Source organism: Haliaeetus leucocephalus, unplaced genomic scaffold, assembly GCF_000737465.1.
Source record: "Haliaeetus leucocephalus isolate CR32 unplaced genomic scaffold, Haliaeetus_leucocephalus-4.0 Scaffold636, whole genome shotgun sequence".
Lineage (NCBI taxonomy): Eukaryota > Metazoa > Chordata > Aves > Accipitriformes > Accipitridae > Haliaeetus > Haliaeetus leucocephalus.
The window spans coordinates 6,359,762-6,378,370 of NW_010973072.1; the positions used below are offsets into that span (position 1 = coordinate 6,359,762).

Genomic DNA, 18,609 nt, shown 5'->3' on the forward strand with positions numbered 1-18,609 from the left:
ATATCAATTTCTGCTTGGGAATATGTAGTTGAATTAGAAAACTCAAAGCAGGATCTCTTTCAGGTTCAGTTTTTAAACCAGCCTTTCTTCAGTGCAATACTATTTGATCTACAGAAGTACAGCAGAAAAGATGCAAAACAACTAAGAATCTCATTTGGGCACTGGGTGGATATGGGTGCTTTCTTAAATCAGACGTGAAAGGAGTCATTGTGTGCAATACTTTGAGTATGATACCATAGAAACCAAAAGGACTTTGAGAGTTAGAGGAAGGAGTTAATATTCAACACTGTGAATCTGGCATTTATATTTCAAGAGAAATCTCAGTGAGACCACAGCGTACAAAAGCCAGAAATGGAAAAGAATAGACTGCTGCCAACAGGCTTTTTGCAAAAGTAAATAATGAAAAATAAAAGGTCAAAGCTTGAAGATAAGAACAAGAACGTACAGGATAAGCAACTGAAAGAATCTTTTTATAACAAGAGGCTCTTAGATATGGAACAGAATCACAGGGCAGTGATTCTGGAAGTGCAGTGGGCAATTGCACAGAGTGCTTTTTATATTCTCTGCTTACCTAATTTTAAAATGGGGTCATATGGTAGAGTGTGAGTGAGGCACTTTTGAAGTGGAAGCTCAGGTTGTAATATGTCTAGACTGTAAATCTGTGATAATTTAAAAAAAAAAAAAAAGTATTCATTACCTGGACAAAATAAATCCCAATATTATAATTGTGCTATTGCACTCAGACCACAGCTGACTTTAAACAGAACCATCTCCAGACACATCAGATGATTTAATATACCTTGGAAGGAAATGATATGGCAAACAGAATGATCTCTGGTGGTTTTTAGCAATAGGGTGTTGTTTGGTTTTTTTTTACCATGTGGCATTCAAAGACTCATTCAAATTCTGTTGAATTCAACAAAATTATGAATGTCAGTTCTTTCTTACTATTTTGCTTTTTTCTGGCATTCTTTTTTCCCTCAGCAGTGACAAAAGGCTAGCATATCACAGCCCCAGCTCCACTAAATTTATCAGGCTGTTAGTCAGTTTTAGAGAATACCAACAGATTTCTACAGATTTCTGAAAAGCCAAGTATGAACTTCCAAGACTTTTTCAAACTTATTCTTCTCCTTCAAAGACAAAAACAGCTGCATGCCTAGAAGGATAAGTTACATATGACACATGCAAAAAAAAATAAAAGGAAAAAATTAGGCTGAAGTGAAGGACTCCTGTTGACTTCAGTGAGCCCTGGATTAGGAAAAGGGACATGTGGACCTGATCACCTCTGCAAGACAAATTCACACTTTCCTGTCCCCTAAACCCAGCTGCTTTTTCCCCTACAGAATCTATATGGTATAGGGCTTACTGCTAAGATTTCTGCATAAAAGGAAACTCCAAGTTTTGTTTTGTTTATAATTTTGAAGTTATTTACACATGCTTAGTAAATGCTGATCAGACTATTCAAAGATGACAGAAAATACACCTAAGTTACAACAGATTCAAGCTATGCATAAAACTGCACATACTCAGTAAGTCATGGTAGCCTACTATTAGAAAACAGGAAGACATAATTTAATATATTACAGAAACAGATTATCTTTGATATTCAATGTTGAATACTAAACAAGACTGAGAGGTGGTCAAATACTGAATGAGAAGAGGGAGGTGAATAGAGCAAAAGAAATAATCATAGTATCCATATATGACTTCTTCCAAAGGTTGACTAATTTGACAAATTAATTCAGCAAATTAATTCAACAAAATTTGAAACAAACCTTCCAAAGTTGGTGTATTTGCGGTCTTTTAGGTTGCTCGTGCCTTTCCTAGTCTTCGCTAATGCTGTTAATATGTCCTACAATCAGAAAATTTTGATTTTGATTACAAAAAAAATTAAATCTATTTCCATAAGCAATCTGTGCAAAAGCAGCTATCATCCTAAGGGATGGTAGAAAGTATTTTTTATTCTCTCCAGTTGCAAAATAAAAATATTTTCACTGCAGCAGATGCTGCAACAGTGCTTTTCCCAGTGATTCTAACCATTACTGTGAAAGCAAGATTTCCTCTCCTCCCACAAATGGCAAGTTTAAATGGATGATAATTCATTTTGATCACCTCAGAGAGATGCCATGCTTCTCTATACAGGTTTCTCTCTACAGACATGAAATTCTGAGCTTTTGACTGAGGAGCTGCTGAATGGACTGCAGTTGTGAAGGGATAGCTCTAGCCTAGCGGTTTATCTCAGAACGTAAGTGATCTTTACACAGCACAGTACAGAGCTGACGTGGCCAGTACTTTGTATTTCAGGTTTTCTTGAAGCATAGATGCACCACAATTCCCCATGAATCAGAAAAATCCTCCCATCTTCTTTTTCTCCTTCCCCAAATAACTGTTCAGAAGGAGGGATATCTGGTGACTGTGACATTGCCTGAGATCTTGGCATTTAACCAGCTTTCAGTATGCATCTCTGGTTCCTTACTGCCAAAGGGGTTCCCTAGAGCTGCCAGATTTCACAGCTGCCTGTTGCAAAGCCAAGCTGTAAGGGGAATCAACCAGCCCAGAGGTTTACCCCGAGACATGGAGCACGTGAAAAACCAGCTTTGGGATTTCTAGGTGCCCTGCTGTCTGCCAAAAATGTTGGAAGCTTTGATGTCTAGTTTAAGCCAGTATTTCAGGGCTGCAAGATTACCCCCTGTGCACCTGGGAGCTGCGCTGCAGTTGAAACTTCTGCTTCCAAGGTTTTATGGAGAATTTAACATCTCCAGAACTGCAAGGCTGCTCTGCATCCTCATGCACTGATAGGAAACCATGCTCTTTGCACAGAGCCATTCCTTTTGACTTCATAGTAAATGTACTGAATCCAAGATGTTACCCCAGATACTCTGAATACCACTTCTCTAGCATTTTCCAGCAGACTCAGTTTTGTCAAAGTTTCTGGCCACCATTACTTGCAGGACAAAGCACATCTAGCCACCTGTGAAGGATATGTGCTCAGTTTCTGTCAGTTCAAAGTGCATTTCACAGCTCTACATGCCAGTGATTCCAAAATAAGTAACTTTGTTGCTCAACCCATGGAGAAGTATTAATAGGGATTCAAAAGCTGTAACAAGCACAGTGAGAGAAGACAAAAAAATTTCAGCTTCCTGCTAGAAGCAAAATTCAGCTGTGTAATCTCCGGTATTCAGTGCTATTGATGGCAGTGAAAGCAAAGTGATTCTGAGAATCTCGGCACACCTAAGGGGAGTAGAACATTAGTTTTTTGATCCTCCAGTAATGGCCTCTGCACACTACTATTAGCTTTAGAGATTACTTTTTCCCCAGTGTTAAAACTCATCAGCTATGTGCGCTCCTGTTACCTCAGTGTAGCCTATTAGCTGGTTACTGAGGCCTCATAGAACCAGCAGCATGATCCAACTTTTACTGAGTAAGTTGGCTGTCATCACCAGTCTGTTTTCAGTGCAAGAGATGAGACAGGAGGGCCAATTGACAAGCAGAGGGAAGAGATTGCCTTGAGGGAAAAGAGTAGGATACAGCATTTTCTAATACAACCCACTGAAATGGACTGCGGACTGTACTCTGCAGCAGGATAAGGACTGATTCCTGGGATGCACATAGAGTGGCCTCTTATCTCAGAGGCATTGGGACTCACAGTCAGTACAAAAATATTGATAATATCATTAATGGAAAGAGAATGTGAAGCAGAGTTTATGTAATGCACTTAGAAGCCGGTAATATGCCTGTGCACTGCTGTTTGAAACAGATGTGCAGTGATCCGGTACCAGTTCCCACAGTCTGTATTTATATAGGCAGATTCCTTTGGAATTTCTCCGGAAATCATCAAAAGTAGGAAAGGGAAACCCTGGTGAATTGAGCCTTTGTCCTAGGTTCACTGCAGTCATGAGGAGTATTTCTATTACAAGGTGTAGGTGGAGGATCAGTGTTGGGTACAAGAAGGGCTGGCAGCTCTGAAAGAGTAGGCAAGCCCTGTGCTGAGAGTCATAACAAGGCAGGCAGGGGCAGGGACAGTGTCCTCACTGGCAAGGGCCCAGCCCAATGGTACCTGGGCAAGGAAAGCAGAGTGGGTCTGGTGACAACCAGGGTCTGCCACAGTCCGGATCTCCAGGCAAATCCCTAGTACAAGGCAGGCCCAAGGTCAAGTCCAGGTCCCAGGGGGAGGAGCAAGGAGCAAGGGCCAGAGTCTCAGCCTGAAATCTGCTTCTGAGCAAAAGGAAGGGGAAAGGAGGGAAGGCCTCTGCTGAGGCTTCTCAAAGCCAGACACCTGCACCATGTTGTCTTGGTTTAACCCCAGCCAGCAACTAAGCACCACGCAGCTGCTCACTCACTGTCCCCCCCACCCAGGGAGATGGGGCAGAGAATCGGGAAAAGAAGTAAAACTTGTGGGTTGAGATAAGAACAGTTTAATAGGACAGAAAGAAAATAATAATGATAATAATAACAATAATAAAATGACAATAATAATAATAAAAGAATTGGAATGTACAAAACAAGTGATGCACAGTGCAATTGCTTACCACTTGCTGACCGATGCCCAGTTAGTTCCCAAGCCACGACACCCCGCCCCAAGGCCAGTTCCCCCTAGTTTATATACTAGGCATGACATCACATGGTATGGAATATCCCTTTGGCCAGTTTGGGTCAGCTGTCCTGGCTGTGTCCCCTCCCAACACCTTGTGCCCCTCCAGCCTTCTTGCTGGTTGCATAAGAAGCTGAAAAATCCTTGACTTAGTCTAAACATTACTTAGCAACAACTGAAAACATCAGTGTGTTATCAACATTCTTCTCATACTAAATCCAAAACATAACACTATACCAGCTACTAGAAAGAAAATTAACTCTATCACAGCCAAAACCAGGACACATATCCAAACCAATGCTGAGCCCATGCTGTCAAACCAGCAGGAGTGGTGGGATGTGCTCAGCACCACGACAGTCAGGTCACTTCCACACAGGTACTGCCTTATGCCACCTTCCCCCTTTCCCCTAGTCTACTCATTTTAAATTGCACAATGTTGCCTGCCTGTTAGGGAAGCCACATACAAAATACAGTGCAGCTGTTTGTATTGTGTTTAGCTATTAGCTATATTTGCATGGTAATTGCAGCATCAAACACTGAATAAATACCATTCCACACACATGCCAAATTTAATCATTGTTAGGATTCACAGTAATAGAATGCTGCAGCAGGCTAGATCAGGAATAAGTAATTAGATGTAGTTTTTTTCTGCACAGGTTAGTTATTGGCCACTGCATTCTGCTCCAGATGGGTTAAATCAAAGAGGAAAAAAAACCACCTCAGGGCCTCTGAATACATTTGAGGCAATAGTAAAAGATACAGTAAAAGGCCTGACTACAAGACTAGTCATTCGTGACTCCAGGTGACAAGCTAGTGACAAACTACAAGAACCATCTGATTCTTTTCACATGAACATTTTTTTATCTGGAATATTTTGTACTATAACAATTTATTTTTCTGCATTATGCAACTATTTCAATTTCCAGCAAGCGTGCTGTTTTTAAGTTGCACCATCTGGTTCTCTCTTTATCCATCTCTAACCTGTGCCTTCTGCTTTGGCTCATTGACTAATAGTGGTCTTGGAAGTCTTAATTTTGATACCTGAAACAGCATTAAGACTGCACTTGCTGCACTGTGCTCTGTTAGCATTTAGTATACTTCAGTGAAAAAGGATTAATTTGAGAATTTCACTGAATTCTTGAGAAAGCCCCAAAAGTGCTGACACAGATTTCGAACAAAACTTTGCCATTAACAGTATTTTAACAAGGATTATCTTATTATTGGACAATTTAAGGGAGTGGAAGTAGCCTCAAATTGCTCAGTTGAAATCCAGTCCAGGACAACAATGACTTAAAATAATTTTCAATTGAAGCACTGTAGCTGAGTGGGCTGAGCAGCCAGGTTTGTTGCTGAGTGGTGCCACATTAGAGAAGCCACGTAGCTGATTTGTACTGCAATCCTTTAAAGAGCTCTCAGCAGTCATTGATTGAACAAACACAGAGTCTCATTTAAGATGGTTCATCCATGTCAAAGATGAAGTGGCAGAGTAGCTGGGCCATTACCCTTACCTAGGCTGGAGCTCTTCTGTTGCTAAATGACTTGAGATGACTCTTCAAGGCTGACTGACTGATAGTTTCTGACAGCAACAGATTCACAAGCCAAAAAAAGAATAAGCAATGTCCTGAAGATACACCATGATCCAGCAGACCTTGTACTGGCTCTGCCACAGACTTGCTGTGTATCCATAAGCAACTCGTCACTCAGCTCTTACTGCCTCTAGACTGCAAATTGCCTGCATACTGCTTTAGGAGTTCATGGAGCAGAGGTCTGATTGCTGTGCAATATGTGGATACCACCAGAATAAGAATGACATAGCTTGGGTTCCTACAGCATAGGTTTGGGACCCTTTGTGTTACTGATACACCTCACCTTCTCCATGCCTCTGTCTTTTACAAAGATGATGATAACAAAATTAGAATTCAACCAGCTAATGGTTGTAGAGCACAATGAGCTTCTCAGTGAACAATATGCTTGCATCGAGTGACAGCAGCAGGGTTTTTGCTGACAGTTACTTTTTCCTTACAGCATTCCTTACCAATTTGGCTGAAACTATTGACACCAGGTGTAACGCAGTCTCCCATTTCTCATTGTATCACTTCAGGCTTCTTTTCAAGTTTTCTTTGCGCTTATTCACGTAATAGGCGTTTTATTTTTTTGTTGCTTTTCATCACAGGTGGCCAATGTTCCATTTCTGGCTGGCACACTAAGAATGAAATGTGACCAAGTTAATACCCAGTTTAACTATACTAGTCTGCATTTAAATTGAAGCAAAAGTATGCATAAATAGCTTCAGGTTTACCTCTTCAGTCTCTCTCATATGTAATAGCTTGATAATTTTATTTCTATATAGTAATTATTTTCATGCTAATATCTTTTTGTGCATGTAGTAATAATATTTTACTTGTTTCTTTGTCACTGAAAATTATCCTGGAGATTGCAGAGCAGACAAAATAGTTTCATTCTGTCACTGGCTGTGACTAATCTCAGTGTTGTCTCCACTTTTGCTTTAGGAATTTTGGCTCATTACCAGAACCAGAGCTTAGTAACAATATATGCTAAAAAATAGTTGACTAATGCATGCCTGCTTTAAATAAAATGAAACGTTTCTTCTTTCTTTTATGAAAAGGTAAGAGACTTCTGTGTGAAGCTGTTCAGAGTCATGTCTCAAAGCACCAGAGGTGTCATTCATCACTGGGACAGAGCTAGAGCTTTACTCAAAGGCTTAATAACATTAACATATTCTTTCCCAAGTGGTTTACATCCCAGGAGCTCAAACCATTTTATGAAAAATAATTAATTATCCTTCAGCATAGCTGATGCCAGGTAGGCCAAACAGTTATCCACAATATTAGAAGAGAAATTCAGACACAAACAGGTTGGTGATTTGTGAGGATCACAATGGTGAAGGTGTGAGGTAAGAATCCTGACCTGTGGCCTCTTCAGCAGCTTGTATTTCCAGAGTGTCTTCACACCTGTGCTCTACTATTTCAGGATTTCTGGGAAATATGGTGTTCTAATTGTGCCTTTTCCCTCAGAGCCTGCCTTAAAAATGCATACTCTTCAGAGGGGGCCAAAGTGGATGGTATAATACAGCTGTGTTGGGTTTATGAGACCTATGGACTCACCTATATAAAGGGCATTGGCAGCTTCCAAAGGAGCTCACTTAGTCTTTACCTGTTAGGAAGAGAGGTTTAGAAAAGCTGGAGATTCAATGCAAAAAGTTAATTGTTCCTTAATAGTGCACAGGTGAACATGCATGAAGTATGGATTGACTTCAGTTCCTGCTCCTTGGAAGACCGTACCTACCCCTCTAGAATTGGGTCTTAATCTCTTCCAGCACCACAGTGTGTCCATACTCAGTTCTCTATATCGTCACCTTCAAATTTTTTCCCTTTTCAACTGCCCAGTCTGTTTTTTCCTCTTAAAGTTCCCTTAATCCAGCTCTTGCCAATACTCCTTCCAGTCTGAGATCTCCATGAGAATTAATCACCTTACAGTATGTTCACAGTACATGTACTGCTATGAAGATAAACTAAACCACTCCTTATCTATCTGTATTATTCTGGCTACATCTCTAAGTTTGCAGGCAAGTTGTGAACTAATATCTTATGGTTTCTATATTTATTTCCCTCCACTTTCAAACTTGTGGTGCCTTGCTTACATTTGTTATTCTTTTGAAAACATTGCATAATTTTGGATAGCTTTCAAAAATATTTTCTCTGGTTCAAGCACATGTTGAGTGGGATGTGAAGGAGAATCTGTGACTGTTCTGCAAGAGGTCAGACTAGACTACTGCTTGTCACACTAATTCTTGTGTTGGCTTTAAGCACATACTCAAGGCATAAGGCTTTTTCATGATTCCCCTCCTGAATTACTGAAATCACAGTATGATAGCTGACTTGATCTAAGGGGTAACACTGGGGCATTTACAGCTAGAGTTGCAGGCTGGAAATAAGACAGTAACTTTTTTTTTTCCTGTTTTCTGAGCTCTTGAGAACTATTTTTAAAATATGTATGTAGATGTAATGTATTTGTGTCTTATCTTTCTAATTACCAGTATTATTGGCTTTAATTCATGGTAGCATCAGGATAAATTCCTATCTCCTGATTAGTATTTTTGGAAAATAAATTTGCACCAAAGCCTATTATGCTGCAAGCAGTTAAAATAACTCCACAACCCTGAAAAGCAGCAAGAGGCAAAACTATACTTACAGAGTCTTTGTTCTAGTTTCTTTTGACTGATGTCTGATAAACACATAGTGAATATTGAATTATAATTCTGCCCATCTGTTAGTGGTAGCATAGCATGTTAGATACTCTGCTACTAAGTTCAAGACTTTGCTATGGTTCTTCATTCCCACACACGCAGATAAGGGTGTGAGGGGACAGAAAGGGTGGGGCTGGATACAGTCCCTAAGGCATTTTCAGTGGTGTTCAACCTTCCTCAAACAGATCTAGAATTTCTAAGGTTTTTAGGTTCTATTTCAACATCTAAGTTAGTGGCTGGGATTTCAAAAGACTCATGTGCTTTACACTGTGAAGCTAGCCTGCAGAGCTGGAACAACACTTCTTAAGACATCTAGGCTATACCTCAACTAAATATACCCCAACAAACACAATGATTTCTAACAGGAAGATCCATCTTCCACAGGCAGCAGTTGTATGTTCAGACACACCAGATAGCCTTACTTTACCAACCAGTTTTGCAATTTGAGTTTTAAAAACAACTACTGAGAAATGGCTGTTCTCTCATGAGAGCCATTTCGAAATCTGTGTCACTTTTTTTCTCAAGATCTTGTTATCTCAAAAAAAAAATAATTTATTTGCCCATTTCCTTCATTATGAGGTGAAGCCAAAACTTGCAGACAATACTAGCAGGATATATATGTTATATATTTTTATATAAAAAGAAAATATGTTTTCTTTATAACCTATAGAATTTCTTTACTTTGCTTAAATTTTGGGAGAACAGGTCTTTGTGAACTAAGCTCATGCAGGGGCTGTGTTGAGATTTTGTAGTTTCATTCCTACTCCAAGTTTTTGTCAGAAATTCTTCTCAGCTGTTTGTGCTTACTCTGTCATGAGGGACTTTTGACTGTCTCCTCTTAATTAATTGAACAGCTTTTTTTCTGATGCTTTTTGTCTCCTGTTTTCTGCATAATCATGCTGAGTACATTTTGACCTCTTCATTTTCCTTTTTTAAACCAATACAGGTGAAACAGGCTTGCTTTCAGGAATATGTCTCCATTTGGGTACCAAAACATGGACGCACTCTATTATTCAGCCTCTAAATTCTTGTTCAAAATAAAGGCCAAGTATGGTGAACCCTTGGAATAAGGTTTTCCAGAGGCTAAGTTGCTCCTTCCCAAATCCACCTTCTATAAATTGGTTCCTTCTACCTTCAGTGAACACAGTTCATAGCCCTGTTTCTCTCTTGATTAGAAGAGGTTATACATCAATTATAGAGAAATAATCACAGAAGGACCCTGGCCTTACCAGTTGCCAGCTAATTATTACAAAGTGCTGAAGTGCTGTTTGTCTCCTCAACTGATTTCAAGGCCCTAGTGAGAAACACTCAGCCCCTCGAAGGATTAGGCCCTACGTGATTTCTAATCACATCTTTGGCTCCTTTCTAGTGGGCCTGGGCTTTAGCTGTTAGTCAGTCTGAGATGGTGGAATGGCATGAAGAGTTATGAGAATTAAAGATGGGAAACCTTCATCAGTTCACATTGCCTGCCCTTGTGCCAAGATAGGACTCTTCAGAGTTGCAAGTAATTGCTTTGAGTGAGTTTTGTAGCAGTCTATGGCTGTTCTTTCAAAGTTTGTAGTTTATCAGTTAAGGAACAGTAGCTATAGTAACCTACTGAGTTGGGATTCCTTAGAGGTATGATAGATTCTGACTAACAAAATGAATGTCACTTTGGTTTAGGGACTCTTTCACTTCAAAATGGTTACTTTGAAAGTAATAAGCAAAAAAGTAGAGAAACCAGTCAACGTAGCATTCAGCTAGAATATTCTTTACTACTTGCATTAATTACTCCATAGTCAGATAGCTCTGTGATTAAATTTACATTCCTCAAAAAATCCATTAAGGCAGTTTGACTAGCTTAATTCATTTTCTCTGCTTTCACACACAGATCAACTTGACATCATTTCAATGGCTGAAACAACAATGATGCCTGAGGAAATTGAGCTTGAGATGGCAAAGATCCAGAGACTTCGGGAAGTCTTAGTCAGAAGAGAATCAGAACTCAGGTTTATGTAAGTATCAATACTTCTGGGAAAACACCATGCAAAATTAATCAAAATAGGAAAGAATGCTATTTAGAAGACTTTTATCAGCTTGACATTTTAAAAGGAAGAAAGATAAAGAGCATCCCAGTTAGGTGAATGCTTGCAAAATACCATTGGGAAATAATTTTTGTAGTTGCAAAGGAAATTACCTTTTTAATTCAGCACCTTTTTTATTCAGTATGATTTGCAGAAGACATAAAAGGGATCTATTACTTACAAAAGGAAACTTTAGCAAAGTACGTGTCGACAGAGCGTATTTTTATACCTGACTTCAGTCCTTTGTGGGAAGGATATTTGTCTGAAGAAAATATCAACAGGTAGGGGATTTGGAGCTTCTACAGTCTAACCTAATTCAGGCTTTATTCCTCACTTCATTAGTGGTCTCAGACAGTTCATGTCACAAGAGAGCACACTGTGTTGGACTAATAGCAGCCAGGATTTGACATTTGTTAAATGGAAACCATTAAATTATGAAAACAAAACACTTCTTCATGTATCAAAATAAATAGCAATACTCCAAGAGAGATTTTTCAAAACTGCCAAAAGGGTCAGGCATAGGAGCCTCACTGAAGGTTAATCAAAATTAATCCAGTTCTGATGATGAAGTCAATAGGGTTCATATTCCTAAATCACTGAATTTACAAGACCAGGACTTGTTAATAAGGAGTATATTATTTTGAAGTCCCATCTGTCTGTGAGTACCTGAGGTCAGAAGCCAACGCCTTTGCTGGCAGGCCAAGAACCTCAGTAGATCTAAAACCTGTTGAACCCAGACCCTTGGCATTAATGAAGCTACAGTAGCCCGAAAAAACTCTCTTGCTCTCTTCTCCCTTTAAAGTACAGAGATAGGACTAGTACTTTAACCCTTACACCTGGAGGTTAATTTCAGTGCCCTGACTTGCACTGCCAGAAGTTGAAAGCCTCATTCTCAAACAGTACAGACATCTGTCTTGGAGTATTATCCTGGAAGACTTCAGCTGCAAATCACTGCTTAGACACCTTTGGAAGTAAGGACTGGTAATAGTGACACTGACCTTTAATAATGCTGTAGTGGTACAAACAAAGTAAACAGGAAAGGTTTTGTCATACCTGCTCCTAGTATTCAAATAACTGCTAGTTTATTGGCTTGTACATAAATTTAATCTGGAAGAAGTCTGCACTTCTCTTGACATTTTCTATATCAAACAAAGCACTGAAATAAACTGTCCCAGTGAATGAGAGCCATAGCAGGTATCTACTTGTCATTGTTTTGCATGTTATTCACTTGTTCTGTTTGTTCTTGTATCTAGTCTGTTCTTTTCATTTCCCCCATGCTCACACTCATCACATGCTTTACTCTGTTGCCTAGCACGTGTTTGAGTAAGGAATTTAACATAGAGGAGCTTGCTTATTGAAAAGGGAATATAACTGACATTCATACTGTGCAACAGTACTCTTCCTGCATTAGATACTGTCCAAATATACTCTGCCTGGAGCTACCCAAGAGCACTCCCCAGCCGTTCACTGGCTGAGTGAGGAGAGCTCTTCTGAGCATCAAAGTCTCCACTAGATTTGGCCCTACGTATTAGCAAAGCAGGCAGGTGACAGAGGCAGCAACTGCTAGAGGTGGCCCCACTCTTTTGACTTTTCTAAGTCATGGAAAGCCAAGCTTGTTGCTGCTGCCACTGTTCAGCAAGAGGGACTGAGGTCTGTGCCACTGCCACAGACCCTTTCATTCCTTCAGCAGCAGCGGGCCAAGATGACCCCTTTTCCAGGGATATGCACACAGCTTTCTAGCCCGACTGTTCCTTTCTCTGTGGCAGAATATCCTGACACTGCTCATTAATCCTTGAGGCAGTTAAATTCAGTTTGTTAACACCACTGAATGAAATGGTGAGATAGCATCTGTCTCTGCACTGGGACTATACCTGCAAACCAAGACTGCACTGATCATGATGTTTCAAGCCCTGTGTTGGCTTTCCATCTTTCTAAGCCCATTTACAACAGGCAAGTTCTTCATACTGGCTCATCAAATGTGAAAGAAAAAGCAGCCTCTCTCACTCACAAAGGCCTCCAGAATTAGAATATGCTTCCCTTAATAGCTTTTAGGAGTCCAAAAAATTGTCTATTTGACTTTATCTCATTTTTTAAAATGTTTTTACATTTTATTCCTGACAAGTGAGAAGCATGTTGCTACTGATGCCCAAGTAATATAGCAGCACCTGTTCTTTACTACCTTTCATTCTGGATAGTTTACACCAACAGAGTGGCTCAGTTGCATTTGTTTTCAATGACAAATGTCTTTTAATGACAAATGTCTTTTAATGACCTCTTGCTGAGATTAACAGCACAACTCACTGTTACCTCAGTGGTCCAAGTTTTGTATCTGTTTAAGCAAATTACATAAACTCTAATTCATGGACATATTGTGGAAGACTTTGTACGTGGCCATATTTAATTTTTTTCAGTTGTTTCCTGAAGTAACATATTGCCAGTGTCCCAAGACCAGAAGTCTATATGCAGGTCATGAATTTTAGTAATTGTTTTCTTCTGACAGGACTAGATTTCCCTGTGAATGACCTATACAACCAACTGCATGAAACTGAGCTCTCTCAGGCAGGTGTAAGGCAGACTCGACTTCGAACATGTGGCTGCTAACTAGCAGTACTACACCTATGCTCAGACCACCAAGTTCAAGACCAGCTTTAATGAGAAACAGATCTCTTTAGTTCTTGTACCTGCTTTAGCTTTTCGTTCAATTATAACAAAAGGATAAAATATACATATAGTAATGGAGAAAATGTGTAGTATGTTTGTATTCTTTTTTTTCCCTCATGTTGTTAGCAACAGAGTAGAAATTCTCTTGAGTTAAACTGGGCTTTTATAAGTTCTTATAAAAGCATGAACACAATGAAATAATTCCATATCACTTACACATCCAGCCACAGCTTACATCTCTAGCTACGTTTTTAAAACTAATGGTTTATTCTTCTCACTGTCTGTCTGTATGACTGATTTTTTTATTCACATGTAGCCGGATCCTAAAGCTAGGACAAAGTACATTGTAGCTGTGCTTTAAAAAGAAAAATTATAAAAATAAAGTAAATAAGCTAGAGGGCTTGTGGTCTTGAGTGTATCACCAGCCCTAATGGTGGCCATAGCTCCTTCATGTTAGGAGGCATACAGCCTGTCAGCTTTACTGACACACACCAGCAACTACCACAACTCTTCACAGCACAGACACTGTATTTTAAGAAAACAAAATGCTGCAAGCTAGACCTGTTGCTGATTCAGAGCAAGCTCTTCGCCTGTCAGAGCGATGCAGGTTTAATCCATGGAAGGAACTTGCTCCAAGACTGCTAATTGAAATTACTGCTTTCCTTGAAGAAGATGCAGAAAAGAAGATCAAGATGGGATAATAATAAAACTCACTGATGTCTGAAACAACTCTGCAACAACACATGTTGTCTTTAAGTATTATGTCAACATTTTGCCCAAACAATGCAGTAGCCATAAAATAAGGGCATTTGGTACAGAACTGCTCCAGGTTAGCGTATCAGCCAGTACAAAAAAACCAAACACAACTAAAAAAAAACCCTAGCAAAGTCTGGATGCTTAGTTGGTTTGCACTCCAACCTGGAGTTGGTTTGCATTTTTCACACTTCTGTGCATGAACCAGTAAAAACTTTACCTGCTGGTATGGGAGATCATCAATAATATAATATTCTTTCAGGTAGTTCCTCAGCTGTAATCTATATAGCACGTGTGTCTTTTCAAGCAACATGGACTCGACCGCTTTCCTGCTTGGAAAATTAAGGCATCGAGGCCTTATTTTTACCATTGTAATACTATGAGGTCCATGCTCCCCACTGAACAAAGTAACACCAATGATGAATTCTGTAGGACAGCAAAAGGGATAAAATTAAGTATGTTGCTCCTACGTCACTATACAAATGTTACATTGCAGTACTCACAGTTGGTAATACTTCAGTATCTAAATAAAATCTTTAGTGAACAGTTCATCATCACTAAAAGCTTTAGAAGAGTCACCCTGTAGGGGTGAAAGAAAGAGTGAGATGGTGAAGAAATAAAAGCCAGATACGTAATCATCATTATTATTTGAAAGTAAGTCCTAATGTATTTAAGAATCAGGCAGTGGGATTAAAATAAAAAAATGAAAGGACTTAATAGTATTAGACTTAAAAAGTGGTACAGAGTAGTGTTCAAAAACCATATAAAACTATATGGTTTTTTTTTTTCTCATACATATCCAAGCAGCCTCTGTGTCTCATCTGTTAGCCTATGTCTATCAAACATACTATTAGCTCAACAGACCCAGATTTTCAGTTTTCAAAATTAAAGTGAGGAAAATTTCAATTATATTTGAACAAATTTCACATACAGTTCTGTGATTAAGTACTGAGTTAAAACATCAAAGCTTGGTTTTTTAGTTTATGAATTTCCCCCCACCTCTTTGCAACAGTCACACTGTGAATAAGAAAGTTGCTTTGTGCTATACTGGATATTAAAATTACTCAAGATCTTTGGTCTGGGCCATCGACAGGTTAATCTCCTCAGGAAGAAATTTTCCACCTTTAGAAATAGATTTGGACACCCAGTCAGCAACAGTAATTCATGTGATACTGAAGTCAGTCACCAGATAAGAGACCTCACCTGCCTGCCGGTTTATGATTCTGGTTAAAGAAGGGAAAGGGCAGCAAAAATTCCTTTAATAAGGGGCACACTTTATTTTTAAAGTTTAGAGGGAGTCCTTCATAGGGCCCCTTCCACTGCAGAGGCATGCAAGGCAGTGCTAACTGCTTGCCCTCTCAGGTGAAACGAGCTCTGTGGCCGCATAAGACAAAATGGCCACCATTCTGTGGCACCTCAACCAGACAGTACAAAATGGCTGCCCTCTCTGTGGGGCCACTGCAGTGACCTTTCCCCTGACACCCACCTTCCTCTCGCAACAGCTTTGAGGAATTTTTTCCATCTTCACAAACTCTGTGCCCTCCCCTTATTGTCTGCTGGGCTGTGTGGCATAGAGGGCCATGGGCTGCCAGCTAAGGCCCTCAAAAAACTTAGGTTTTTCTAGCAGCCACCTCCAGTGCCCCTGGCTCCAATGGGACACAACAGAGCTCTGGCGAGTCTGTCACAGGAGGCCTTCGTGAAAACCAGGGGATATTTGGATGCACGGTTGTTAAATGCATGTGTCCTCCACCTGTCCTTCAATAAAAACACTCACTGCTCAGATCACCCCAAGTACAGCACCCAAAAAGGCCATGTACCCTGGTTCAAATCTGAACTTGGTGCAGTTCACAGGGCACGGCTCTGAAAATTAAACTGTCTGGCAGACATCTACTGACAGCTTCCAGAAATTGCATAATTCCTGACTGGTGGACAAGGCAGGTATGTACTAATATCCATCAAAATTATTTTAAAATTCAGAAGATGTCTTTAAAAAGATGTTGCAATTTGTCCGCATCTGTATACCAGGCTCACAAATCATGTACTGTCCACAGCCCCACAGAGCAATACATACTGTTTTTTAGTGACAGACCAATAATTTACTGTTGAAAGGGAATACCTTTGTTTTCTCCTAGACAAATATAGTCTGCCTATCACTGTGTTAGAGAAAAACTTCCCCAAAATACAGGAAAAGTGAACATTCAGTGAGAACAGTGGAAAGAGGATTTACCCTGTTTAAAAATGAAATACCAAAATTTTTAAGTGAAGACCACAAATAACCGTACAGTTTCAATACATGTGATTTTTCTCTCTTCTGTACTGCTTTGTAGTCCTTTGTATGCTCTTTCGTCTCTGCCTTGCAAATAGAAGTGGAAATTCCTTACTGGTGTACTAGACATAATGTGAGACCTCATTTCAGTAATTAAAACTAAAGCACTTACTTAAAGATATATTTAAACAGTGTAACTTTGTGGAACTCTGAAGTGAAACAAAAACATACAGTACAGGAAACTCCAGTTGACATCTCAGTTTCAAATGTGTGAGGCTTCTTTATTGCAAAACACAGCTTTTTAATTTTGCTGAGTGAAGCTCAATAAAATCAGATGTGTGACAGCATGTTCAGCCTGTCCCCTGAAATTTTTTTACTTGAAAACCAAGGGAAGTGGCTGAACTCTTATCTATTTAACAGATTACATGCCATATACCACAGTGAAATAGTTCATCTTGTAGTGTATGCTTTAAAAGATGCCAGCTTTCTGATAATGCTTGTTTTTCTTTTTATCAATACAAAGAAATAAAGAAAGCAAAATCAGCTGAAGCAATCGCTTAACAGGTTGTGATGTTTCTCAGACCTTGGTGCAAATTGCAAGTCGGGTATCAGCCTTTGCAAGCCTGTCCTTTGCTTTGCTCTATGCTGTTATTTCCTCCTTTGAAAAGAAAAGGAGGGCAGCTGAAGACAGCTGTACTCTTCATATCCAGGAAGTCCGTACTATTTCCAGCTGAATACCTGCTTGCTATGAAGAATTACCTAAAGTTTACATGGAACCAATTTTCAGATTATAAAATCAAGCCTTCCTCAATTAGGTAATGCCACAATTTATATTGTACAATCACATTTTAGCTGAGGCAACCATAGTCACAGCAGAACAGATGCACTGTGATTTGCTCTGTAATTATATTATCAAATCCTATTTTTGTCTCAAGACCCTGCCTCACTTAGTACCCACGATGGACCTCCTCAGGTTATGTCAAGATTGCATGGCAATTGTGGCTGTTTGTAGCATCTCTCCTTCTATGCTACTGATACTGTGAAATTCCAAAAAATTATGCCAGGAGCTGTTGTGACCATCTCCAGCCAGCCCAGGAAATGAAAACATAGCTTAAAGCCATCATATGCTATCTCCAGCTCTTCTGGGTTTATTTTCAGAAAAGCTGAGGACTCAGCATGTATTGATATGAAGGAGACAGTATGTACGGAAAAGCATCAGTTTATAGCTAGCCAGCATTCCCCCTCATTCGCTTCTCAGACTTCTCTCAGCTCATTTCTTAAAATATTCTCTATAAAAAGCGCTTGGGTCAAACTGTAAATTTTCAATCTGTCTTTGCTGTTAAGAAAAGCAAACATACCACTTCAGAACATGCACACACTCTCCCTTTCTAATTATCCTGTCCCGCTTCCTTCTTTTCTTTCCTGGTGAGATAATAGGCCCAAAAGCTGAGGGAGCTGCTCAGGCAGCATCCTCTTCATTGCACATTTAATGTGTTACTGCTATAGATACTTGTGTGTGGCTTCAGAAGCAGTTTAGGATTCATATCACTGGGGGGCATGGACATATACCATGCTGAAAGACACGGTTATAAAAATGGGTAATGCATGTGTTAGCTCAGTTTGGTTGACAGAGGAGACAGGCAGCAAAACCTCAGACCTCTATATTATACAGGAACAGATCAAAACTGAACCTCAGAATAATTTGTAGTGCAAGATTCATGGATTTTTAAATGTATTAGCATATTCTGACCCAGTAAATATTAATAGTATAGGTGAGATCTTACCATCCACAGTTACTGCCTATGCCTGTTAATAGAAAAGGCATGGAGTTCTTATAAAATAGCATTCACTGTCATCATGAAACATGCTCCTTGGGAAATCTGCCAGTGCCTGATACTGTAGATGGAAAGCAAAACTTGAAGCCAAGCTATATTGGATGACCTTGAACTAAAACTGTGAAAGTTGCTTCCACCTGTGACTGATAGCTGTCTTGGGAGTGGTTGTTTCT

At 39.6% G+C, this 18,609-nt stretch overlaps 1 protein-coding gene across 1 annotated transcript in view; it reads left to right on the forward strand.

Moving 5' to 3' along the window:
• LOC104838641 (chromosome unknown open reading frame, human C16orf45) overlaps nucleotides 1-18,609 on the forward strand; it is a 54,089-nt gene that overhangs the window by 18,663 nt on the left and 16,817 nt on the right. The window contains exon 2 of the mRNA XM_010578498.1: nucleotides 10,729-10,852. Within this exon, the coding sequence (XP_010576800.1) occupies nucleotides 10,729-10,852 (124 nt within the window). The remainder of the gene's footprint in view (nucleotides 1-10,728; nucleotides 10,853-18,609) is intronic.